Source organism: Trachemys scripta, chromosome 11 (genome assembly GCF_013100865.1).
Source record: "Trachemys scripta elegans isolate TJP31775 chromosome 11, CAS_Tse_1.0, whole genome shotgun sequence".
Lineage (NCBI taxonomy): Eukaryota > Metazoa > Chordata > Testudines > Emydidae > Trachemys > Trachemys scripta.
In genome coordinates this window covers 15348420-15374545 of record NC_048308.1, presented here as the reverse complement: position 1 = coordinate 15374545, position 26126 = coordinate 15348420, and the positions used below count along the sequence as shown (strand labels likewise).

Genomic DNA, 26126 nt, shown 5'->3' with positions numbered 1-26126 from the left:
CAGGGACAAAGCCCCGCAGCCCAGGATGGGGCAGGGGCAGAGCCCGACCCACCGGCCAGTGTGTATCAGTAGCTCAGCGCCTGAGCCCCCACCGCCTTGGGGAGGGGCTCGGCTAGGTAGTGACCCCCCCCCCCCCACACACACACACACACGCATTAGGGGCAGGAGCGGGAGCCCGTTCCCAGGGGCGGGGGGGGTCTCTCGATCAGCGCCGGTGGGGGGGCTGGGGGGGGGTGGGAATGCTCCCGCCCCTCCTCCCCCAAGAACTTTCTCCCTCCCCCTTTCCCGAGTGTGCCGGGAGGGCCCCTCTCCCCTCCCCTGTCACATGGTGCGGGGGAGGGGGGCAGAGGGAGACTTTTCTCTCTCCGACTCCCCCCCAGCTCCGGCCAGTCTCCTCTCCCAACTCCTGGAGGCAGCGCGGAGCCGGGCGGGCGATGCGGGCTCCCGGAGCTGCTCTCCGCAGCGGCGCGGGGAACAGGCTCGGCGGCACCGCGCCCCGGCTGCCCGACTGCTTCTGATGCGCCGCGGCGGGGGCCGCGCAGCCCGGGGTCCCGGCTCCACGAGGATGTGGCTCCTCTTCGGCGCGGCAACTTTCTGGGGATTGGTCCTGGCTCCAGGTAGGAGTCGCGGGGCAGCGCGCCCCTGGGGGCCGGGGCAGGGCGTGGCGTGGGCAGCGCCCGGCTCTCCCAGCCGCCCGGCGCCCGCAGCAGCAGCTTCCCGCCGGTCTCGGCGCTGCCACCCGCTCCCCGCCACGCTGCGAAGTTCGCGCTGCCATTCAACAGCTGCTGGCAGCAACTCCGCTGGGGGGGGGGCGGCCCCTTCCCCCTGCACTGCGCCCCGCGGGGAGCCTCTGCCCAGCCCGTGCCCCGCTGGCCGCCCGCCCTCCCCTGGGCAATGCACCAGCCCCGCTGGTGCGCGAGGATCTGCTCAGCTGTGGGGCATCGCTCGCGGATCGCAGTCTCCAGCACTGAGGCCAGCTCCCTGCGCAGCGCTCGCCCCCTGTCCCCGCGCTCCTAGCACTGACTGAGGCCAGCTCCTGTGGGCGATTGCGTGGAGAACAGCATCGCTCCGACGCTCTTCCAGCAGCCCCTAGCACTGAGCCCAGCAGCCCTGTCTGGTGCCTGGGAACAGCTCGGTTCTGGGTCCCTTCTACCAGCCTCCGCCCTGGGAGCAGCGGCGGTGTGAACTGAATCGGCATCGTCAGCCAGGCTCGGGGTCCCCTCTGGCATTTTGCTGCCCCCTGTGCGATGCACGAGGGACCAGCTCTGCCAGGGGTCCCCAGCGAGATGCAGACGGAACAGCGGGGCTCTCTTCGTGCAGCGCCCATTTCCCTGACATGCCCGGGGACAGCTCCTCTGGGTGACGATGTAGTGGAGAAGCGGCTAACCTCGAGCAGTCCCTCCCCCCAGCATGGAGGGCCTGTGACTGACAGTTTCCTGCACTTCGTGTTGGAAAAGGACCTAGTTTACATGATAAAAGAGGGAAGCGAAGACTGCTTTGCAGCTGTAATTGTGCATGGCAAAATAGTAATTAAATCATTTGTAATTAATTAGTAGTTAAGTAAACCCGACGGCACAGATAAGAGCTGAAGCGCATCTGTTAGCCCGGTTACTGTCCCCTGAAGCACGGATAGTTCTTATCCCGCTGCTTTAAGGGGACTCCAGCGGGGTAGAGTGGGAGCTGAGAGTGCCGGGTCGGTGGATAAGTGGTATCAATTTCATTTCAGTCCTGTTCTTTGTACTCTGCCCCCTGCTGGCTGCAGTGTTTGCTGTTGCTCCCCAGGGAGTTTAGATAACTCAAAAAAGTGAGTGGTTGGCTAGGGCTTGCTTCGCTCATGTAGACTCCCCGTTTGTACATAGTTAACTGATTATAAGAAAATGGGTAATTATAAGGCATAGCTTCAGCTAAATGGGCCAGGTTTGGAGACGAATCTTTTGGCCAAACCCATATTTTTGCTTCGCTGCTAAATAGGAACAGCAGAGTGAAGAAAAAAATAAGTAGCATTTTTTTTTGGCATATGCAGATCTACTCTGAGCAATCCTCTGTCTATTCCAGGATTTGGTCTGCAAATACAGTGTTATCAGTGTGAAGAATTCCAGCTAAATAATGACTGCTCTGCTCCAGAGTTCATTGTGAACTGCACAGTGAATGTTCAAGACATGTGCCAGAAAGAAGTAATGGAAAAAAGTTCTGGTAAGAACTTAATAATTACACTCTTCCTGGTTTATTTGGTATTGTTTGGTGCTCTTAGCTGCATTTGTTCATTTTTCTCTAGTACGAAGTTTTAGCTTAAGGCATATTATGTTATTACTAAAAGGACTTTGTCTCAAATTTATTGTAGTGCTCTGATACTTTAGGATAATTTTCTTTTAAAATTAAAAGTATTGATACTTACAAGACAAACGTTAATAAAGATCAACAGAGGGTCCTGTGGCACCTTTTAAGACTAACAGAAGTATTGGGAGCATAAGCTTTCATGGATAAGAACCTCACTTCTTGCATCTGAAGAAGTGAGGTTCTTACCCACGAAAGCTTATGGTCCCAATACTTCTGTTAGTCTTAAAAGGTGCCACAGGACCCTCTGTTGCTTTTTACAGATTCAGACTAACACGGCTACCCGTCTGATGGTTAATAAAGATGTTAAAATATGGCCTTATGGTCAGATTTAGTTTCACAGCATTGGAAAATTAATAACAAATTAGTTTAATCTCATTATAGTTAATTACATGGGCCTTTCCCAAGTAATGGAGGAAAAGTGCATTAAATTAGTAATTCCTTCTTTATTTATTCCAGCAATTCACATAGAGTAAAGGTTGATCGTATGGGATAGAAAGCTGAGCTATGGGCTTTCATCCAGAAGACAGTGAGGCAGAGAAAGATAGGCCAATGATAGATAAGAACATATTGGAATTCAAGTGGGCACTGCTGAAAGAATGAATTGGGCATATGGATGTTATCTCTGAAAATTCTTTAGGGGCTCTGTCACAGTTCTAATTAATTTTAGAATACAGTGCACTGCTTTTAGTTTTTATTCAAAGATCAGTAATATTTTCAAGAGAAAGCCAACCATGTTTGTTCTTCTCTCCCTAAATCATCTCTGGACTGGGCTGTAAATCAATCCATCACATCAAATACTTCAAGATATTTTTAGAGATTTTGGGGGACAGGTGTTTTGTTTGTTAAACTTCAGGACCCATCATAGTCATCTAACTGGGTAAAAAGTTCCAGCTTTATAAGAGACTTTTGGGTTGGGCACTGTGATAGAGAAAAGTGGTTGGCTGGTTGCTATTTCATATAGCTTCCTGCTGCTATCATAGCCTCTAGCTGTGATGTTTGTAGGGGCAGAAAGAGCTAGGATAGTACTGGCTCTCAGGAGTTCCTCAAATTCGATACGACGTGCACATTGATGAGCCGCGGTTCAGGTTGAGAAACCCATCTACAAGAGGCAGGAATCCAGAAGATCTATATAGATGGGAGTATGTAGTACCACTGATTTGGAGGGAAAGGATCTCGGATGGATATAGTGGCTCACAGCTGAGGGCAACAATTTATACATGCCTGTTGATTAAGGACATTATATAGGACAGTTTTGGTGTTTATGTAAATAAAGCTGCAGCCTGTCTCCTTCCAACAATACCAGATTCCCTCTGTTAATAGGAAAAGTAAGTATAGCTACAAGTCTTGAAATGTAAAATAGTTTCCACCTAAACCAAAGTGATTAATACTATTAAAATCTTCTACAGAAGTAAGTGATATTTACCAAGGTATTTATCAACAACTTTGATCTTACAGCTAGCCATAGATTAATGCCCTGCAAATCATGAGAAAGTGGTAAAATTGCCTCGTTAGTAAATAGAGAATGCATTGTTGGCATTCTTCTCAGTGCAGGTAACACCATACACATAGTACTACACTTCTAGCTACTTTGTAAAGTATTTGGAATTTGTTCTGAACAGAAAGAAAAAGATATATACTTAAGGGAAGATTAGTCGCCATTCAATAAGAGAACTCAACTTTAAAATGTGAACATATTTTGGGTAAAAACACGTTTTTCTCTTTACTTCAAACATGAGTATCTTCTTTCAAGAAAGGAGTATTTATTCAGAGAAGGCGGTAGAGGTTTGAGACAGTTATGGGTTGTGAGGTGCTTTGAACCTATGCATAATTTTAGACAAATATTTGAAATGCAGTTTGAAGGCTTTGCCACATGCACCCCAAATATTCTATAAGCTTTTAAATAGGTTTGAATGGATGATGTGGAGTTTGAAGTGCTATACAAATCCTACGTAGTCAAATACAGATCCCTCCCAGTAAAACACGTAAACTATCCTCATTTAACTCTTGCCATTTTCTTTCCTCTTATCCCCTTCCCTTACCACAACATTTTTATTCCAATTAGGCTGACCAGACAGCAAGTGTGAAAAATCGGGACAGGGGGTGGGGGTAATAGGAGCCTATATAAGAAAAAGCCCCAAATATCAGGACTGTCCCTAAAAAATCAGGACATCTGGTCAGCCTGATTCTAATGTACAATTTCAAACTATAACCACCTCCAAACAAACATCTGTAATCTTGTCTTCGGCTGAATGTTAGACAAAGAAGTGTTTGCAGTCAGACCTCCTTACGCAAGGAATGGTTTACTTGAGTGTATAGGTATCCAAAAGATTTAAGTGGAAGCCACTCACATAGCAGGTACGTACAACAGAGTTGTTCAGATTAAAAAAATCAGATTAACAACTGAGTTTGCAAACTGGCTGATTAAGCTCGTGTGACTGCGTTAAATTGAAAATATGAATGATTGTGAAAAATATATGGCTGCATAAACTTGTCTTCACCGCTACCAAGAAACTGGCTTGCAATAGATTAAATAAAGGTAGAGAAACATTTTTAATGAAATGTTCTTTCTATTCTTTTACCTGGGCAATATTACGTTGCCCATAATGAAAGTCTCTGGACTGACGTTTGAATTTTCCCATAGATAGCTGTCATGCAGTGCATAGCAGACTTCATTCTTATTTGGCTTTGTTCTGTAAATGCAGTTCCTACTCATTTTAAGTTAGAGAGTTATAAGTTCCTGTAAAGAAGTAAATTCATTTTTTAACTTAACTATTTAAATTGAGTGAGATTTGCAGTACAGGTTAAGCTCCTCAGTCAGTTCTAGAAAAGATTGGGAGTAAAGCAAGGAGGATTCAGTTAATCATCTCTTATTGGGTTTTCTTCTTGTTGATATTTAAATGTGTGTAAAATAAAATGTCTCATTCTCACAAATTTCATTTAATAATTCAACATTTATTTTATCAGGCCATTTTAAAACTCAGTTTTATATGCTTATCATTGAAAGCTGAAAAGTATTTCAAATATTGATTTTCATTTTATAATAATATTTGAGTTTGAATAATTAACCCAGTATATAAAGAATGTGCATTTGCATTTACTTGTCAGTATGATCTTGTAATTAGTTTTTTCCTCTTGACTAGATATAGTAAAAGGAGTATAATTTAATTTTTATAGACTAGCCAATTTCTGCCTTTAGTAAAATATAGCTGTTAGTAAGCAAAATGTTGCATGTTCTCCTAAACCTTATTTAAAAGTTAAATGCAGTATATTGAGATAAAGTTCATGGTCTGAATCAGTAACCTAATAGACCTAGTTGCCCATCCTTTGCAACATAGACAACTAGATTAATGTATTTTGCTATCAAGGAGGTCACGGATTTACATGCTTGTATACATTTTAGTCATAAGCATGTAGGCAATGGTTATTTTCTTACATATTTGTTAATGCTCATTAAGTTTAACAATGACAGTTCAGTGGTTCAATTTTATTTCTATACTAAGCTCTCATCTATAATACAAAGGGGAACTGCAATTCTAAGAAGCTTTGTTCATTTATATTGTAAATACTTGCTTAAGCCTTACTTTAGTTAAGACAACCCACTCCTGTTTAATTAAGGTAAAATGAGGCTTAAGCTATGTATAAAACCTTACTCTACTCAATCAAAGCATTCTCAGAATTTGATTATAGAGCCAGTTTTATGAAATGTATTTCATCCCTAGACAAGACATTCTAACAATCCTATGTAAAATATGAAATTTTACAAAAATCCAAGTTAAAAAAGCACAGTTATGAATATCTTGGATTTTCAAAATACTAATGAATCCAGATATTGCAATCATTCATATTTAAATCAGATCAACATAAGCAGTACCAATCAGATGTTTCCACTAATGTTACAAATTAGCTCTATTTCCTAATTAAAACAATAATAATAAAAGTAGGAAGTATTTGGGTGCAGGAAGCAGTTAAGCATGTACCTAGATGGGTGTCTATACTGAACGAATATACCCTCTTTTTCCTTCCACCCCCCAACACACATGTACTTTTATCAGTTTGTATTGCAATAGAACCTAGAGCACCCATCCAAAATGTACAGAATTGGAGACTTCATGAAGTAAATGACAAAAATGTTCCAAGTTTCAGTACCGTTATTTATGCATTTTGCAAAACTAAGTTTTAGGTGGTAATGGGAGATGGCTTCCAGTGGGAGATGCAAAAGAGCCATATTTCACTACAGGGAATGCACTTTGCCAGCTAATTAGTTAACCTAGTCTTTAAAAAGCATCAATACTTCTCTTCTTTATAGGGAAGAACTGTGAGCTCTGGAGAAGGCACGGAAGCCCATATCAAATACTTTTGGTGCCATAGAAACTAACATAAGGGATAGGTTTTTAAGGTTAGCCTTCCAGCTGAAGAAGCAGCTGATGTTTGCAAGCAGAATACATAGATGAAAAGTTTGATGAATGAGAAGCATTCTTCATGATATTAATTCCATTTGCAACTATTTCAAGAAAACATTGGTAACTGATTTTTTTTTTAACTGATTTTGAGCACTGAATCTACAAAGCCGCTGCTTTTCAAGGTGAAAGTGAATACAAAAACAAAGAAACCTAATGCACACTTCTCTCCTTTGGATAGAATGAAATGTTTCAGCTATTCATGTGTTTATTATATATAAATAAAATAAATTCTAAGAAATACAACTTTTCTTCTGTTGGTGATGAGTGACCTGACCACATGGGGCTTGATGCAAAACCCACTGAATCCAAGGGGAGTTAGTCTTTCCACTGACTTTGATGGACTTTTATCAAGCCCATAGTCTGCAAAGAGATACAGAAATGCAGCAAATACAGAACCCAATCAATCTCCAAATGGAGAAAACAGTACAACCAGCATCAAGATGTGGTACAAGGCAATTTCTTATCACTATAAATAATGATGTTTTTAAAATAGAATAAACCCAGAAAATGAACAGAGTAGAAGGAAACCAAGTGTGAGGGGAGAAAAATCAAAGGAAAGGGTTGGAAAATGTAAAATTCTTAGACCATCTCAATGCTCAGTACAGTAACTCCTCACTTAAAGTCGTCCCGGTTAACATTGTTTCATTGCTGATCAATTAGGGAACATACTCGTTTAAAGTTGTCCCTTCTAAGGTCTGTCAGCCACCTGCTTTGTCCACTACTTGCAGGAAAAGCAGCCCATTGCAGCTAGCTGGTGGGGGCTTGTAACCAGGGTGGACGGAGAGAGACCGAGAGAGCCGGGGCAGCAGCTGCTGCCTCAACTTCCTGATCCACTTAAAAAGATAATGCATTTAAGAGTGGGTCAGCTTACTTAAAGGGGCAGTGTGCATATCTCTCTCTCTCCCACACACAAGGTATGTGTCTGTCTCAGTCTGCTATGCTGTCTCCCCTTCCTCATGTTCATGCTGCCTTGTGTGAGAGGCTACGCTACATTAACAACAATGTGTTAACCCTTGAGGGCTCAGCCGAGTGCTAGTTCATCATTTAGCAGCAAGGCATTCCCTGGGAAATATCCCTCCCTCTTCCACTCTCTAACTTAGGGTGACCAGACAGCAAATGTGAAAAATCGGGACAGGGGGTGGGGGGTAATAGGAGCCTATATAAGAAAAAGACCCAAAAATCGGGACCGTCCCTATAAAAATCGGAACATCTGGTCACCCTACTCTAACTTCACCACCTCAACCAAGCTTCACAATCATCATAGCTGTGAACAGTATTAAATTGTTTGTTTAAAACATATACTGTGTGTGTGTGTCTAGTTTTTTGTCTGGTGAAAAATATTTCCCTGGAACCTAACCCCCCCATTTAAATTAATTCTTATGGGGAAATTGGATTCGCTTAACATCGTTTCGCTTAAAGTCGCATTTTTCAGGAACATAACTACAACCTTAAGCGAGGAGTTACTGAGTTACTGTAGCTATAACAGGCTATTGAATTTTTAAAACAAGGCTTCATGCTCTTGCTACCTCTCTGTTATGTAGCTTTTAAATCTATTTTTCACTGTTTCTGTTACACCATTCACCTAGTATCTGCATTAGAAATGGCACTTGAAAAAAGGCAAAAAGAGTTTTGCAATAGGCCTTACAAAAAAAGTTTCTAAAATCCCATCTTGCTATCTAGAGAAATTTAGGTTAGATATAAAGTTTCCCTGTAAATGAAGTCACTTACAACCTCATCAATTCAATACACCTGCAATAAAAGGTTCTCTTCTTTCTTTTTTTTTTTAATTTACAGTGGCATTTCCCATGCATGCACTTGTATAGAATCACTGCAGTATAATTAAAGCAATTACTGTAATTGTACACTTAAAGTAGTGCCTAGGAACATGACAATCATTTCACTGGTGAATTTTAATTGATGTTTCTAAGGCTCTTCATGATACTGATTTCCAAGTCCCTCCTTTTATCAAGCAGAGGGAAGCTGACGTTAAAGTTCTACCACAACTAGTCCTACATTAACACCTTCACCTCTGATTTCTTTGCTGCCACATTCAAGTTGCACCATATATGTGGTTCTTAAGGGCTACACAAGTATATACTCCTCTCCTGCACATGCATAACTCCCATTGACTCAAGGAGCAGTTACACATTGGCATCAAGGGGAGAGAGTGCCCTGTGTACATTTATTGACAAAAGATTATAATAGCCAACAAAGTTTAACATCTTCCGAATCTCTCTAAGCATTAGGGTTTTATAGGTAATAGCTATAATCTTCTTTAACTTCATCTTTATCACTTAAAAATTTACAGAAAGGAATATGTACCAATTCGTACAGTGGTTTCAGGGTGTGTGGTTTTTGTTTGTTTGTTTGTTGTTTTTTTAAAGAACAAAATCAAAAGTGATTAAAGTCTTTTGTCTTAATAACTCAGTGGCGTTGGAAATAAGGAGGGGAATGAAGAGATCATTTTCAAAACTAATCTAACACTTAGCCCAATATATTTTATTAGTATTTTTCAAATGTATAAAGTAACTTAGTGCATGACATTGTTAGCAAATAGCATCTTGTTCTGCACTGTTAGATGCTCAACAGAATCAAAGCACAGTAACCTATATCCACGGCACCTAGATCCTTTTTGTTGGGGGGTGTGAATAAAAGCTTGCATATGAATAAAAGGATTATAGTATATGCCATTAACTTTCACTATATGCTGTAAACTTTGAGATCTGGATATATTACCATTCAGAAACTGTTTTCAGATGCAAAAGCTGTAGGGCATGTTCTCTTATTAATAAATTGCTTTCTATCTTTCGGTTGCCTACAACACTACAAAGCAAGCTGGAGATAAACTGAATTAAGTGCATTAGATAAGGTGAAACCATGGAGAGTTTATAATAAATTGCTTTTTGTGTGTGTTTTAGCTAGTTGTGGACTTCAAGTAGTTTATGACTTGAAAACCATGAAAAGGATCCAAATGCAAAAGTGATGAAGTGTTGTATTATTTTAAGGAAGTTGTGATATCTGGTACAGTGCATTTCATTTCTCACAGGTCATGGACAATAGCTTTTTATGTTTTTCTATTTCTGGGCTTGTCTGAAAAATATGTACAATGATAGGCTATGGTGCCCATAGGCTGGTATCTCTGAATTCTGTCTCTTCAGAGTACCATATTGTGCTCCACATTTCACATATAAATGAATCTGAATTTCAAAAAACATTTCCAGTGACCTGCCCAGATTTTTCTCTAACTCCCAGGGAGCTAAACACAAGCAAGTATATTTAATGACAACAATGTAGTTATTTTCATTTTATAGCAGGGGCATCCACTGGCAAAACTGAGAGTAATCACAACTGCGGCATCCATAGTACGTAGCGTTCTAATGGTGGTGGTAACAGTGACACTCTCAATGTGAACTAAAAATCATTTTAAACCCCCCAACCCAATGGCCTCATCCTGCTCACATTGAAGTCAAGGATAGCAGGATCAGGTCCTCAAGTGTTAAATATCCCAAATCAATAGCAAAATATATATTTAGATTTAAACCATAAATACATACTTTAAACAACAAAATACTCACAAATTAGGTCCTTCTTTATTTACCCATCAATGCCTGAATGTAGGTTTCTGGGTTAAACTTGCAAGAGCTGACGACATTAGCCCCAGTCCTGCAAATATGTATATCGGCAAATAGCTGTACACATGCAAATAGATGCACCGAACTCAATAAGGCTCTTGAAAAATATGTGGACTATTCACATGCATAAAGTTATTTATGTATGTAAATGTTTGCAGGATTGGGACCATTTAACACTCAAAATAGTACAAGGACTATGGCTCCCTAATTCATTTCAGGGGATTAGTACTATAATCAACACTTCCAAGTAAAATACTAAACTCTGATCCTGAAAGGAAAGAAGCCTGAGTTAATCTCTAATACTGGAAACTAAAATACATTTTGATCTCAATATCCATGATGCTTCCCTACCACGTAGAAAGAAAGGACAGATGACAACTGCACAAGCCAACTGTACTTGAAAAGTTGTACAATTTACTACTTGGCTGCCAGTGCACAGTAAATTGTAAAGAAGAAATAAATACAACAGCAGAAAATAAAAGAAAATAAGACTGGAAAATGAAAGCTGAGGTTTGATTGGAATGCAATTGTTTGTAATCCATACTTGGCATTTACTAAAAAAGTCTGTCTGGTAATACAGAAAAAACAGGTGCTGCTCTGAGACTTTGCTAATCAATGCATATTTTTTAGTAGTTTAATGCCTCACTTGTGCTTTGTGAAGCTGGAAGCAATAGGATGGATTTTCCTGGGTCATTATTTAAAACAATATTAACAAGCTGGTTTTGCTTTAGACTTCCAGTGCCATAATTGGAAGGCATGATTTGATGCCATGTTCTTCAATATTGTAAAATAAATCACAGTAATCCAGTCCCTTATTCACTGTATCCAGCAATTATCCTGTTTTCATCTAAGAACATTTTCAGTTCTACAAGACATGGTCATGGCAGAGAGGTCAGAAAGCAGGTAGTCAAGCATCTTTTTAAAAAAAATATGTGTTTCTCAAAACCACCTGTTATTACTGTATTTGCACAAACGATTTAAAAACCAAGGCCCTGAATAAAACAATTTTTTAAAATAGTTGCTGCAATCATTCTAAGCATAAATTGAAATTGTATATGAAAAACTATTTAGTGCTTGTCTACACAAGGAGTCATTCAGGACGCAGTCAAGAATAAGTCTGAAATGAGTGTCCACACTTGGAGTTATTCAGAAATAGCGATTGCACTTTAAATTCATAGCCTGCCTTAATCCAAATTAACACTCAAGTCATACAAGCCCTTAGGAAGAAAACACTAAAATAATGGATGTAGTTTTCATAACTACACTACCTAAGAATCTAATTGTAATGGATATACTTGCTCCTTAATACATTCATAGGGTCCAATTCTGGAATTCTTACTAGCGTAATGAAAGAGGGGATGCAGGGCCTTGGTTCTAAAGCATAGGTCTTGGAGACAGAAGAGCCGAGTTCCGTCTCTGGTTGTGCTGCAGACTTCAGATCATTTAACCTCATGCCTCAGGTGCCTCATCTATAAATTGAGGATCACAATTAAATATAGTGAAGATTAATTAGATGTTTATTAAATCACTTTGAGATTCTCTCATGGAAGGTAGTACATAAGTACAATTGTTATTAAAACCTAATTAACTTCGGTGTGAGTTTTGAGAGAGTAGGGACAGCAAAATTAGTCTAAAATGAAACTGCACTATTGAGAGAGAGAGAGAGAGAGTGTGTGTGTAAAATTAAAAGCATGCCCAGTCTTCATCTCTTCCAAGCAGGTTATTCTTTATTAGAAACAAAACAAGAGCACAGGTTTGAGTCTTGTATTTGAAGTTATTGCAACAACTTGAGCTTCTTGAATATTAGTCTAGTTGCACATAAGCAAGTTTTGAATACATGATTTCTTTTCAAAGCATAATGCAGGGAAACACTCCTTTTCCACCTGCAAGAGGTGTCACATTCTAATATGGGTGGAACCTTAGTGGATCAAATATTCATAAAGACTTTTTCTATAAATCTGAGAGAAAGACTTGTGCCATCAAATTACTGCATAATGAATCCTGTGAACAAATACTAGATAAACAGGGATGCTTCTGTGACTGGTGCCTGCTGGGTGTGGTGTTCTGTCCCCATCTAGTGGCACTTAAACCACCTAGAGGGTAATGAGTCTGCTACAGCCTTGACTAAGCGGCATGTGGCTTTTAGCTCATGCAGCAGAGACTCACGCACTAAGCTTCAGAGATCCCAGGTTTGATTGTTCCCACTGATGACCAGGGTTTGTCGATGTTACACTTAGTTTTACAAACTAGTGAATGGAGAAAAAGGCGCATGTCAAAGCCACCTAGTCTGTTACAAAGGCTGTCCTAGTTAATCTATATCAGAACCTCCACTAGAGCAGGATAATCCTATACCCTAAGCCTTTTGTGGCTTTGCGGTCTGTTTTTGACCATCTATGGGTGTATTAAAAAATCTGAACTCTAAATAATCAAGTCCCACATTTCATATAAATCAAAAGTCATATTTAATTAGATGATATATATCAAAGGTTATATTTAATTGTTCTGGCATTACAATAAGGGTGGGATTCACAAGGACGGGGTGCATAGGCTGAGTGTTGCTATGCCTATCCTTTAGGTTCCCTGCCACCAAGTGGAATTCACAACCCTGACTTAAGTGCCCAGGGTCCCTATACAATGCATGTGGAGAGTTAGGTGTCTAAAAGAAGAGATTCACAGAAGTCAGCACACTGAGTAGGGAGCTGCCTAAACTAGCTAATAGGAAATATTGAGGTGAAGGGTGTGGCCTAAACCCAGCCCTCAAAGGAACTTGGATGCTTAACTCCCTGACTCAGAATTCACAGTCATGGACTGTCTCCTGGCATTCAGGGCCTAAGCCAGGTCAGCCCTTTTTCAAGAAACACTGAGGTCATGGGGCCCTCTTATACCCATTAGACCTGCAGGTAGAGCACTTGCTTAGGATATGGTGGTGGGCTCCCCTAGTGCAAATCTGCATTCTACTTGAGCAGAGCAGGGACTTGAAGACAGGTCTCCTACATCCCAAGTGAGTGCTATGGCTAGTGTGGGCATGACCATGCAGATTTCCCAAGACCCAAAAATTAAAAAATTCAGAGGAATAAGAGCCATTTAGGAGGCTGGTATAACAAAGGTGACATAAGAATGCTTTGTCAGCTTATATACACTGTATTAAATCTTGTCTTTATGAACAAATGCAATAAAAGCCAAGACAGACTTCATTAATCATGAACGTGTATCATTAAAATGAGGCTAATTAGTATTACCTGTTTCACATGCTGTATGCACGTGCAGCTGATTCAGATGAGCTTGACTGAGGCAACAGCTGATTTGCAGCCTTTTTGGTAAGAAGCAAATGCAAAAATATGGCAGCAGCTTCCCATGCGTTGCTTCCCTGTGTCTCCTCTTCTTTACAAAAGCCTATTGGAGGAATAGTTAACTAGGACCGTGGGGAAGTTCTTATAATATTCTATTTGATAACCCAGCATTCAGAAACATTATGATGCAAAACATGAATTGGAATTACAGAAATGTCTATTTTAGAACATATTTAATTTAATCTAAGGCCATTTCATCTTTAATTTGATTTTTAGGCCAGATTCCCAAAGGGACTTAAGGCCACAAACTCCCACTTCAGGTGCTTAAGCCCAGTGTTTAGTCACCACTGGCATTTACAAACCCCTTGCTCAGCTGCCATCTAAGTCTGGATGTATCAGTTTCTGCCTAAATTCACTACGTACCAAAAATGTTTACTGTAAAAGTCCCTTAGGTGCCTAGATTCCAGCTGCTGGGCATGCACACTGCATCTCAGGCTGGGTCTACACTACCCGCCTGAATCGGCGGGTAGAAATCGACCTCTCGAGGATCGATTTATCGCGTCCCGTCGGGATGCGACAATTGATCCCCGAATCGACGCTCTTACTCCACCAGCGGAGGTGGGAGTAAGCGCCGTCGACGGGAAGCCGCAGAGGTCGATTTTGCCGCCGTCCTCACAGCGGGGTAAGTCGGCTGCGATACGTCGAATTCAGCTATGCTATTCACGTAGCTGAATTTGCGTATCTTAAATCGACTCCCCCCTGTAGTGTAGATGTAGCCTCAGGCACCGTGCAGGGCCTGATCAGGCAGGTGTGCTCAGAGCCTGCCTAACTCTGCATAGACCAGCCTCCTTGCCAGGGAAGAGCAGCTACTACATACCCATCAGCCCAGTGGTTACAGCATTCATCTGAAGACCCCAGTTTAAGTCCTTCTTCTGCCTAATGAGAAGGGATTTAAACATTGTGCGCTAAGCACTGGCCTATAGTCATGTCACGCTTGCTCTCTCTGGCCCAATGGATATTTAATTATTTCTAACCATAGAACAGCTTCAGCAGGAGAGCGCCACATCAGATTATTCCGTAGTCCAACGGTTAGGGCACTCACCTGAGTGATGGAAGCCCCTTCTCATCAGGCAGAAGGGGAAATTGAATCAGCGTCTCTTACATCCCATATGAGTGTCCTAATCACTTGGCTAATGAGCTTTCAACCCAGATATAGGCATCTAATTCCCTTTGAGGGGCAGGGCTCATGACACACCATGCTCCTTGGCATTTGCTACTGACAGTGGGCTCTTATCATTCTATTGGCTAGTTTAAGCAACTCCCAGCTCAGCATGCGGTGTTTTGTGGACCCCATTTTGAGGTGTCCAATTCTCCCCACACAGTGTAGAGGGCACATGGGCCCCTAACTCAGGGTTTGTGAATTCCACTGGTATCGGCACACCTGAAAGTTAGGACTTGCTTTGCTTAATCCCCTTTGTGAAGCTAACACTTTGTTTCTTGAAACCGTTCTCAATAATTGCTATTCAGTAGACTAAAATGAACACATGTTTGGGCCCAGTGGTGCTCTCAGACTGCTGTGCATTGGTGGAATGCAGGATTGTTTAAAATTCAATGTTATAACTGATCTTCTTCTATACTGGAATGGTTCCCAGTTTTTGGTTGCCCTGTTGCTATTTTCTGTTATTGTGTGTGAGCTTTTCTTTATGCTCTGGCTGATCTGTTCTACCATAAGCTCTTTAGGCAGGAGCCTTGCCTTCTATTATGTATCGAAAGCACTAGCATATTCTGGGCAGTGCCAGACAAATAAATATAAGAAAGGTACATTAAAGGCCCACAGAAACTAGTGATACAGCAAAGAGCAAGACATAGAAAGCTTCCTTCTGTGCTCCTGCAGATGCTAAGTACCTTTTGTTTTGCTGGCTTGTGTTTGACATTTTGTTTTTAATAGAATAGAGGTACTAAAAAAATGCCTGCACAGAGCTGGAATATACCGTATTTTTTGCTCTATGTTGCTCGTTGTGTGCTTCATCTGCAGCATATGCAGTAAAGAAGTCCTTAGGGTAGACATGCTTTGCTTACCTTATTTTGAGGCAAGAATAGTAGAATCTTTACTCATAGTCATAAAATGTGATCGTGCAGCTACTATGGTACAATAGACTTTCATTTATTTCAGAGATAGGGGAGACAGGCCAATTTTTGCAATGTAGTTGTACAGGCTAAAATGTGTATGGGGCATGAAATAGCCTCCCTGTGGAAATTCCCATTGCTATACGAAAGGACAGGAACACCATGCGCTAGAGACCATAAGAAGATTGCATTACCACACGGGGCACTCCATGATTGCCAAAACTCCCAACTAGTTCATATATGAATGAATGGTACATGCAACATTGGTGTATGCAAAGGTTTGTTTGAATGGGTTTTCCCCTCCACTGTTTATTGTGTTGTTGGACCTGGAAAACACTAAATGACTTATCTACTGGCTAAGTCTACACTATAACCGCTGCACTGCTGTAGTGCTTGAGTGTAAATGCTACCTACACTGATGAGGGGGATGCTCCTGTTGATGTAGGTAATCCACCTCCCTGAGAGGTGGAAGCTGGGTTGACGGAAGAGTTCATCCATGAACCTAGCACAGTCTGCACCGATGGGTAGGTTGGCATACCAATGTAAGTTCCTAGTGTAGACCAGCCCTTAGCTGTATGCAGTATTGTATAGTGCAGAACAAATAAGATCTCCTGTCTCAAAGAGCTTATAATTTAAGGGCCCAACTATAATCCTAAAGCAAAGCCAGAGACATACAATGCTACCCACACTAAACAGTTTTGAACCCAGGTCTCCTGACACTGTTTTAGACATAAAGACAGATCCTGAGGGCCAGTGCCATGAAAGGCCCTTGAATCTCACTCCCTGTAGAGATGCTGGCTGGGGCTCAACCCTCTCTGGGGTAGCAGAGAGCCACACCGGCTCACTACACACCGCTGAGGTTTGGGGAATTAGTCCGGCCGCGGGAGTCTTTCCTGGCGGCCCTTGCGGAGGCAGAAATAAGTACAATTATGCTGGGACCCTAGGTCGGGGGGGGGGGAGCAGTAATAAGTCAGGAACTCAGGCCCTCAGGCAGGTCTGAGCAACAACAATACAAATAGTAGCAAGCCCAGGCCCTAGGTAAGGGCAGGGCAATAAGGAGTCAGGAGCTCAGGCCCTCAGGCAGGGCAGAGCAACAATAGTAGGCCCAAGCCTCAAAAGGGCCTGGGAGAGGGGGAGACTGCCACCCAACTCGTGGGTGGCAGGGGGGACGCAGGCCCTCCCACTCCACTGCGCCGCAGCCCGGGGCCCTAGCAGCGGCACAAGACCCGCTGCTGTGTCAGTGGGGATCCTGGCCACAACACACTGTCATGGGCTCTGGCAGTGTTGCAGCCAGACTAGGGTCGGCTGCCCCCGGGCTACTTCTGAACTCCCCCTCTTGTGGTACCTGAGTCACGGTGGTTTCCTCCAGGGGGTCCAGCACCATGGGTTCCTTGGAGTAGTGGTCCAGCGGCCGTCCCGGCAGCTCCTCCGGGTAGCGAGTGCAGGGCAGGTCCGGGGCAGCGGGGAGCCACACCGCCTCACTACACTCCCATCTTTAGGCACCACTGTGCTCTCCATATTCAACTGCCACCTAACCCTGTAGGAATCTACATTTTTTGTAAAAGTCCCCATAGCTCCTGAATTCCTGTGTCTGCGCATGCACAGTACTGCCTCAGACAGGCAGCTGGATGCATATGTCATGCTTATTCCCCAGCACGATCCCGCTGCCTAGCTTTCCTGCAGGGCTTAGTGCATGCCTCCCTCCACGCAAAATGTGGGGGTGGGAGGAAGAGGCAGAGGCAGCAGGCATCTCCCTTATAACCTTTAGCCCAGCGGTTAGAGTACTGGACGATGGGATATTCTGATGGGGCTCTCTCTCAAGCTTCCTTATTGTAGCAATTCCACTTTACTTAAATACTAATTGGATGTAGAATGAGAATGTAGGAGAATGACTCTACAGTGCAGTGGTGAGGGCACTCATCTGAGATGTGGGGAAACCCTGTTCAAAGCCCTTCTTCTCATCAGGCATAGAGGGGAATTGAACTATAGTCTACTGCAGGAGTCGGCAACCTTTGGCACATGGCCCATCAGGGTAATCCACTGGTGGGCCACGAGACATTTTGTTTACGTTGACCCTCCCCACGCCCCATTCGCCCCCACCCCCAGCTCCTGTCCAATGGGAGCTGCAGGAAGCAGCGGCCAGCATGTCTCTGCAGCCCACACCGCAGCTCCCATTGGCTAGGAATGGCGAACCGCAGCCTGGGAGCTGCGGGGGACCGTGCTTGTGGATGGTCAATGTAAATAGAATGTCTCACAGCCCGCCAGTGGATTACCCTGAAGGGCTGGTTGCCAAGCCCTGGTCTACTGATCCCAGCTAAGTCCCCTAACTCTTATAACCTTTATCCCAGTAGAGTCCACCTCCTCTCCTTTCTATTTTATGTGGTGTCAGGCACCTACTCTTTTTTTTGAGCACTAGACTTAGACACCTGCCTCAGTCTTCTGGTTCCAGGAGAGAGTTCCCAGCTTTGGCTTGCAAGCAGAGATAGGCGTGTAAGTCTGGGAGATGTCTAGCGCTGTGAGAGAATGGTCGCTTAGGCCACACTTTCTCATTTGCATTTAATATTGGCTACCTTAAGCAGCTTTATACCTAGCATGCTGGCTTTTGTGGATCCCATTTTCAGGTGCCCATCTCTCCCTATGCCCTGAATTGGGCATCTAGGCACCTAACACAGGCTTCATGGATCACGTGGTTTTCAAATGCTACGCGTTGCAATGGCTAAGTACCTATATAGCTCTGGGCCTAAGAGATGGGTAATATACAAGAATGCACAAAGGGGCAGATGCTCCTTCCACATCTACTTTTGCAGAAAGCAGGTGAGTATTCGAAAGTGGGTTTTTTTAGGGCAAGAGTGAGGGCACTTACTGAAAATGTATTAGGAATTTGTTCCAACCAAATATAAACATGACTGGGCCTGTTATACATGGTCTATTGATTAGGTTCTTGGGAAATCACTTACACACATTATTAAACTTCAGTAATGCTGCATTCCTTGAAGTCTAGGTTTGATATATTCATAGGATACAAGATGTACAGCAGTAGACACTCCACTCTTCCAACCCTGGTTGTTCAACCTAATGTACACCAATGCGGTACACTTGTCAGCCTGGATCTGCTACTCTAAGTTTTGTTTATTTAAAAGCTTACCAGGAGTTGTATGGTTTTGTAAATCAGGGGGCAGAATTTACCTTCCTTTATTTTTGGTAAAAACTCGCAGCAAATCCAGACGTGATAAGCGATGCGATAGGTAGGATTGACTTTGTATATATGTTATTGATATACAGAGGCGTATACTGGAACTGAGCTCATTAAGTGAACCCTGTTTATTCTGTATACCAAAAGAGGCAGGTATCCTGTGGGGAAAAAATAGTATGTGATCACGTACTTAGAGACTGTATCATAACGCATAGGCACAAGAAGAATGAATCAAGGTTGCACAGACAGCCTTAAATTTGTCATTTCCCAGTTTGAGTGCTTGACTTGGCAACCTTCATAAAGTTCTTTTAATATCATTTTTTGTATGATATATAGTTGAGTCTTAGAGAAAGGCATGTGTGTGGGTAGGGTATATATCTTCTTAATGAGTGGTGGGGTGGGTATTGTTTTGGACCATCTGGCATGGTCTAAATTTCTATCAAAACATTGTTTACATTGTAAAAATATTAGTTGACCACCAGAATTGTCTGAGACCTCTAAACTCAAACAGCTTACATGACATCTCTTTCTCAAGGAAAAAAAAATCATGGGGTAGCCATCTGCTTATCCACTGTCATAATTTAAAAGGAGCCACACGGAGAGATGTGGCAACTCCATTTATAGGTGGTGCATTAAATTGATGATTTATTTGTATCTGAACCAATGGTATCCATTACTGAGCAGTGAAATCTGTGATGGTAGAAGACAGCATTGTCTTCAACTCCATTAACAGGGGAGAAATTGTTCAGGAAGATGTTTCCAATAGTAATTTCAGAAGGGGTGAAGGAGGACAAAAGAGCATTTCCATCTGCAATCTTCACCACCTAAAAAGTGAAGTCGGAAGAAAAACTGCTTTGAGGTATACAAGCAATAAGGCTTCTAGAGATGGAAAATCCAGAAAGGATGACAGTTATCTAGCCTCTAATCCACAACAGCTACTTTTTAGAAACAGAGAACAGCTAGAATGCAAACTAACCTTTCCGGAGGAGGGTTATAATTTTTCCTTGAATCAAAGTTTGGAGGCAATCATTTGTTCTGCATTCATTCTACCACCTCAAGAAACAGGAGCACCGCCAGCATTTCTGCCGCCCTAGGCGGCGGAAGGTCCCGCCCCCCACAGAGGCGGTGAAAGGTCCTGCCGCCGAAATAGTGCCGCGGTCGCCGCCCCCCAAATTGTAGTGCCCTAAGCGACCTAGGTCGCTTAATGGGTTGCGCCGGCCCTGTCGAGAAAGCAGGACCAAAGAGCTATGAGCTAGTCTTCTATAATAACCATCTCTAAGATTTCTATGATTCAGGGCTTCATATCTTTTGCCCCAACTTGTACCAAAAAGGTATGAGGAAATAAGAGTTGTATTTGATTAAAAGTTGAGCAAGAAGAAAATAAACTGCCTCGATTGGCAGCAGTTTTTCCTATTTTTCAGCCTACTTGCTTATGTTTATTGTACCGTGTGAAGAAGGATTACAGCATGCCAAGCACAGCAAAACCCTTTTTCCATGTAAGTTGAGTTGCTACCTGACAGCTCCTAGAATCATCTTGAAAATGCAGATTCTTTCTATGTAACAGCTCCTTTGAACGCACATCCATCTGTACTTTTTTATTTATAAAAAGATATCTTGGATGTGGAGAGTTCTAAGGAAGCCAAGGAGCTGCCACAGACCCAACTATAAGAATGCTGCACAGTTTTAATTATCTAAAGAAGAATCTGAGTCTAATTCAGATTACTGCTACTGCAGCTGGAAATGGGAATAAACACTCATTGGGGAATGGAATTTCCTATTGGAAGAAACAATCACCAAGACACCACAAGAGATGAATGTTACAATGAGGTTTTATTGCCAGTCAGATCATTCGTTCTACTTAAGCATGAATGTGTTCCATCTGTGCATGAAACTACAGTGCTAGAGTTTTAAAATTCCACCTGCAGGAATTTAGTGTTTCTTTGTACATGAACTCTATTATTCAATTGAATTCATGCTGGAGATAGAAAGCTCTTAATGGCAGTTGAAGTTAAGGCTGTAGGCATATATGATCTTCCTGACTGAGGTCTTCAGAGTTCCCTGGTGAAAATAAGGATGCTTACATTTGAGGGCATGAACAAACTGTTCACAGCAGTGAACATAGTCTTTCAGTCAAAGGAACATGACTTGGAGGCTCCATCGTGTCAGATACCTAAACCATAAGTCACTGTGGATGCAAATCACGTGGAATGGGGAGAATCATCTCTGTCAAAGAAAAATGCTCAGCAGCAGAAGAAAAACTACATATAAACAGAACAAAATCATGCACCTCTGTTACTAACATTCTAGAAGCTTAATAGTTAGGCAGGGGGAAAAAATCAAGATTCAATGTTCTTGACATGGAAGACCTTTTAAATTTAGATGATTGGATGAGCCAGAAGCCTGCAGATGAGGGAAAGGACTCATCACCAAGGTCTGATCTTCTAAAATAGAAATGGGAAACACTCAGCATGCCTTTTCTCATTTAATGCTGATACAAAAGCAGTGATTTCTCAAGAAATAGAGAAAATTAGCTCTAGCAATGGCCATGCAAGTAGCAAGGCTGGGACAGGGCTTGTGCCCTTCAAATGCTGGAGAATAAAAGTGGACAAAGCACCAGACATTTAAAAAAAAAGAGAGAAAGAGAAATTGGGATGCTAACATAATGAACCTACCAGGGGTAACCCTGTTGGAGCTCCTGGACAGGAATAATCTATTTCCAGGGTCACACCCACATGCAAAATTGACATCCGTATATGAAAGGAAAAAAGGCCCTTGTAAACAAAGTTTACCCAAAATAAGGAAGATGCACTTCTGTCCTTAAGGTGAGATACCATGGCAGCATCAATATTCAAAGATGAATCCAACATAGTGGGTGAAATCTTGGCTCCAAGCAGGTCATTGATTTAATTAAGATCAGGATAAAAATAAGAAGAATTTTCTTTAGATAACTTTATATTGGCGTCGATTTTGAAAGTTCCACTACACTAGAACAGTACCAGTTTTGGGGCAACATGCAGGGAATTGATTAAATTAAGACCAATAGCTGCTTTTCCTCTCCAAGCAATATTGCTGAGCATCGGAAATAATTTCCCCTGGGGCATAAACCAAATCGACTGTGCACTGGAGAGGTTCACAGCAATTGGTGGGGAAGATGGCTTTGTTCTGCGGTAGCTATTACTGCTTAAGGCCTCTACTAGACCGTAAAACTAGTGCACTGCTCTCTCTTCCCCATTCACATGGGATTTAGCCAGTGGACCTACATATCATAGCTGGTTATCCACACGCCCACCTCCTTGGCCTCCTCCCCAAACTCGGCCTCAAGGAGCCCTTGGTGGGCTGTGATTCATGGTGTACATGGGCACATAATTCTTCTAGTGACTCCTCATATCCTTATGTCAATCCACCTAAGAAGGAACTTGCCCATAACTATTAGTGACCTACCCCCAGGGGGCGGGATTTAGAGAGGGTTAAAGATGTATGTATGTAATTTTAAAACTATACTTAATTCCTTTCAGGTCAGTGGTAGTTAAGTATGTACTTAAAGTTAAGTATCACTTAAGTTCTTTCCTGTCAGCTAATTAGGTTACACATAAAGGTTTATGCTTCAGAACTGCACATTATGGTTAGCACAAAAGCTTAATATTGAGCATTCTGTCATTATAGTATTACTGAGGGAGCATTGGGTGGGCAAGGCTAAACAACAACCCAGAGATATAGCTTTGAAATCTTCAGTTTCTGTGCTGGGAAGCAGCATGGTCAACTGCATAGGACCAAAAGCTGGAGTTCGGAAACCAGAATTCTAACCCCGACAGTCATTGACCTGCTCTGTGAACCTTAGCATGTCGCTTCATCTCGCTGTGCATCATCTGGAAAGTGGGGATGTGGATACTTACTTGCCTTTATAAAGTGCTTTGAGTTGTACTGATTAATGCATAATATAAAAAAAATTGTTAGAAGTAGGGCTGTCAAGCGATTAAAAAATTAATTGCGATTAATCGCACCGTTAAATTTATATAAATATTTTTGAATGTTTTCTACATTTTCAAATACATTGATTTCAATTACAACACAGAATACAAAGTGTACAGTGCTCACTTTATTTTTGATTACAAGTATTTGCACTGTAAAAAAAAATACTATTTTTCAGTTCACCTAATACAAGTACTGTAGTGCAATCTCTATCATGAAAGTTGAACTTACAGATCTAGAATTATGTACAAAAAACTGCATTCAAAAATAAAACAATGTAAAATTTTAGAGCCCGCAAGTCCACTCAGTCCTACTTCTTGTTCAGTCAATCGCTAAGACAAACAAGTTTGTTTACATTTGCAAGAAATAATGCTGCCCACTTCTTGTTTACAGCATCACCTGAAAGGGAGAACACGCATTTGCATGGCACTGTTGTAGCCAGTGTCGCATGATATTTACATGCCAGATGCACTAAAGATTCATATGTCCCTTCATGCTTCAACCACCATTCCAGGGGACATGCATCCAAGCTGATGACAGGTTCTGCTCAATAACAATCCAAAGCAGTACAGACCGATGCATGTTCATTTTCATTATCTGAGTCAGATTCCACCAGCAGAAAGTTGATTTTCTTTTTCGGTGGTTCGGGTTCTGTAGTTTCCGCATCAGAGTATTGCTCTCTTAAGACTTCTGATAGCATGTTCTACACCTTGTCCCTCTCAGATTTTGGAAGGCACTTCAGATTCTTAAATCTTGGGTTGAGTACTGTAGCTATTTTTAGAAATCTCACATTGGTACCACCTTTGCATTTTGTGAAATCTGCAGTGAAAGTGTTCCTAAAATGAACAACAGGTGCTGGGTCATCATCCGAGACTGCGATAACATGAAATATATGGCAGAATGTGGGTAAAACTGAGCAGGGGGACACTCCCACAAGGAGTTCAGTCACAAATTTAATTAACACTCGTTAAAAAAAAAATGTGTTATCAGCATGGAAGTAGGTCCTCTGGAATGGTGGCCGAAGCATGAAGGGACATATGGATGTTTATCATATCTGGCAGGTAAAGACCTTGCAGTGCCGGCCACAGACATGTTATGCAAATGTCTTTTCTCACTTTCTGGTGCCATTGTAAATAAGAAGCGGGCAGCATTATCTCCTGTAAATGTAAACAAACTTGTTTGTCTTAGCGATTGGCTGAACAAGAAGTAGGACTGAGTGGACTTGTAGACTCTGAAGATTTACATTGTTTTGTTTTTGAGTGCAGTTATGTACGACAAAGATTGCACTACAGTTCTTGTATGAGGTGAATTGAAAAATACTGTCTCTTTCGTTTATCATTTTTACAGTGCAAATATTTGTAATAAAAAATAATGTACACTTTGATTTCAATTACAACACAGAATACAATAGATATGAAAATGTTGAAAAAATCCAAAATATTTAATAAATTTCAGTTCGTATTTTATTGTTTAACAGTGCAATTAAAACGGCAATTAATTGCAATTAATTTTTTTATCGTGTTTACTTTTTTTTTTTTGAGTTAATCATGTGAGTTAACAGCGATTAATCAACAGCCCTACTTAGAAGCTAACACACTATACTGGTTGGCATGTTATTTCAGAGTAAAGAAACTAAGAAGTGAGCAGCTGAATGTGTGTTCCGGGCATTTTTTTCTTTGGCTAGGGCATCCCCTTTCCTCTCAGACTGACCATCTTGGCCTATCAGCTTGAACATAAAAATCAAAAGGGTCTGGGTGGGATTTTAAAAAGCACTCATCGGTGGCCTCACTTTGCTCCTATGACATGAGCACTTTTTAAAATCCTACTTAAGATATCTATAGAGGAATGAGGTTTTTATTAATCTTGAATTCATGTAACACTTACTAAGCATTTACTACACTTCCACCCCTTCTTCTCCCTAACCTTCCCCCAGATAAATTGGGCAAAAAAACCCCAAGGATTCATGGCTGTATTATGTGCCCTACCCAAATCCAAATTTCTGTCATATCACATAAAGGAAAGACCCTTGAAGTATTGAGTGGTAATAACTGTTTATTTTACAAACTAATAAAATCTTTAAAATACAGGATTGTGTGCATCAGAATGTAGAGTGTACTGCTTTTTATTCAGTTAAAAACAGTTTGAGATATTAGCTTTTAAAGGAACGCCTTCAACTTTAAAAAAGATAAAGTCTCTTCAAATTGTTTTTACCCTCTCCTAAAATAACTAGAACTGAACAAAATTAGAGAAATCTGTTTGTTGGTTTTCCTTGTGCATTGAACTTTGTGTTTAGTCATTTTCCCCTCCCAAAGTCAGCGAGTTACCCAGCTTCGTATATTTTTTCCCCACAAGGCAACAAGCAAGAGCAACATTTTTAAAACATTGAAAAAAATGTAATTCTAAAGCTACAAAAATTGTGCCAGGGGACTCAGGCCGGTAAAGTATCTGAAACTCAAGTGCCTTTTGAAATTGACTAGATTTCTGCTTCAAAAGCTTTTAACAGGCATTCCAAGGGATTACATTTTTGGTTGTCAAATGTATGGCTTTAAAATGCATATTGTACAACATTAAAAAAAAATCTAAAACAATGGCTTTATTTTCATAGCAATGCAGGGATTTTAGTCACACATCTGTTATTCTAACTTATGGAAGTGAGGAGTCTAAATCCCCATATTGATTTGAAAATTTTAACCAGTATTCCCAACTAGCTGTCAGAATCTTCAAACAGGATTCTAACATACAGCAAAAGCATGTTCATATCAAGCTAAGTAACTTTTGTTCTGTGTCACAGGAATCCTCTATCGCAAGTCCTGCGCATCCTCTGCAGCCTGTCTAATAGCCTCTGCCGGATACCAGTCTTTCTGTTCCCCAGGAAAAATGAACTCTGTTTGTATCAGCTGCTGTAATACTCCACTCTGCAATGGACCCCGGCCCAAGAAGAGGGGGAATTCTGGCACAGTGCCCAAGGCAGGCATATTAACTACTATTTTGCTCTTAAAATTGGCTCTTTTATCGTCAGTGCATTGCTAAACTTAAAGGATTTTTTTTGTCTTGGCATTGTTTGTTCCATGTCCCACATTCTTCAAAGACCCTGCTGTTCTTTTGTTGCCATCCTGCT

At 41.7% G+C, this 26126-nt stretch overlaps 1 protein-coding gene across 1 annotated transcript; it reads left to right on the top strand.

Annotated features, from left to right (window-relative positions):
- Positions 1-387: 387 nt before the first annotated feature.
- Positions 388-26073, top strand: LYPD1 (LY6/PLAUR domain containing 1). Its single transcript, XM_034786122.1, has 3 exons — positions 388-617; positions 2056-2193; positions 25800-26073. The coding sequence occupies exons 1-3, from the start codon at positions 518-520 to the stop codon at positions 26036-26038; spliced, it is 477 nt and encodes a 158-aa protein (XP_034642013.1). The 5' UTR covers positions 388-517; the 3' UTR covers positions 26039-26073.
- The last annotated feature ends 53 nt before the right edge of the window (positions 26074-26126 follow it).

Coding starts and splice junctions, on each gene's coding strand:
- LYPD1 (XM_034786122.1), top strand. CDS start 518: ATGCGCCGCGGCGGGGGCCGCGCAGCCCGGGGTCCCGGCTCCACGAGG. Junction 618..2,055: donor GGGATTGGTCCTGGCTCCAG/GTAGGAGTCGCG, acceptor TGTCTATTCCAG/GATTTGGTCTGCAAATACAG. Junction 2,194..25,799: donor AGTAATGGAAAAAAGTTCTG/GTAAGAACTTAA, acceptor TCTGTGTCACAG/GAATCCTCTATCGCAAGTCC.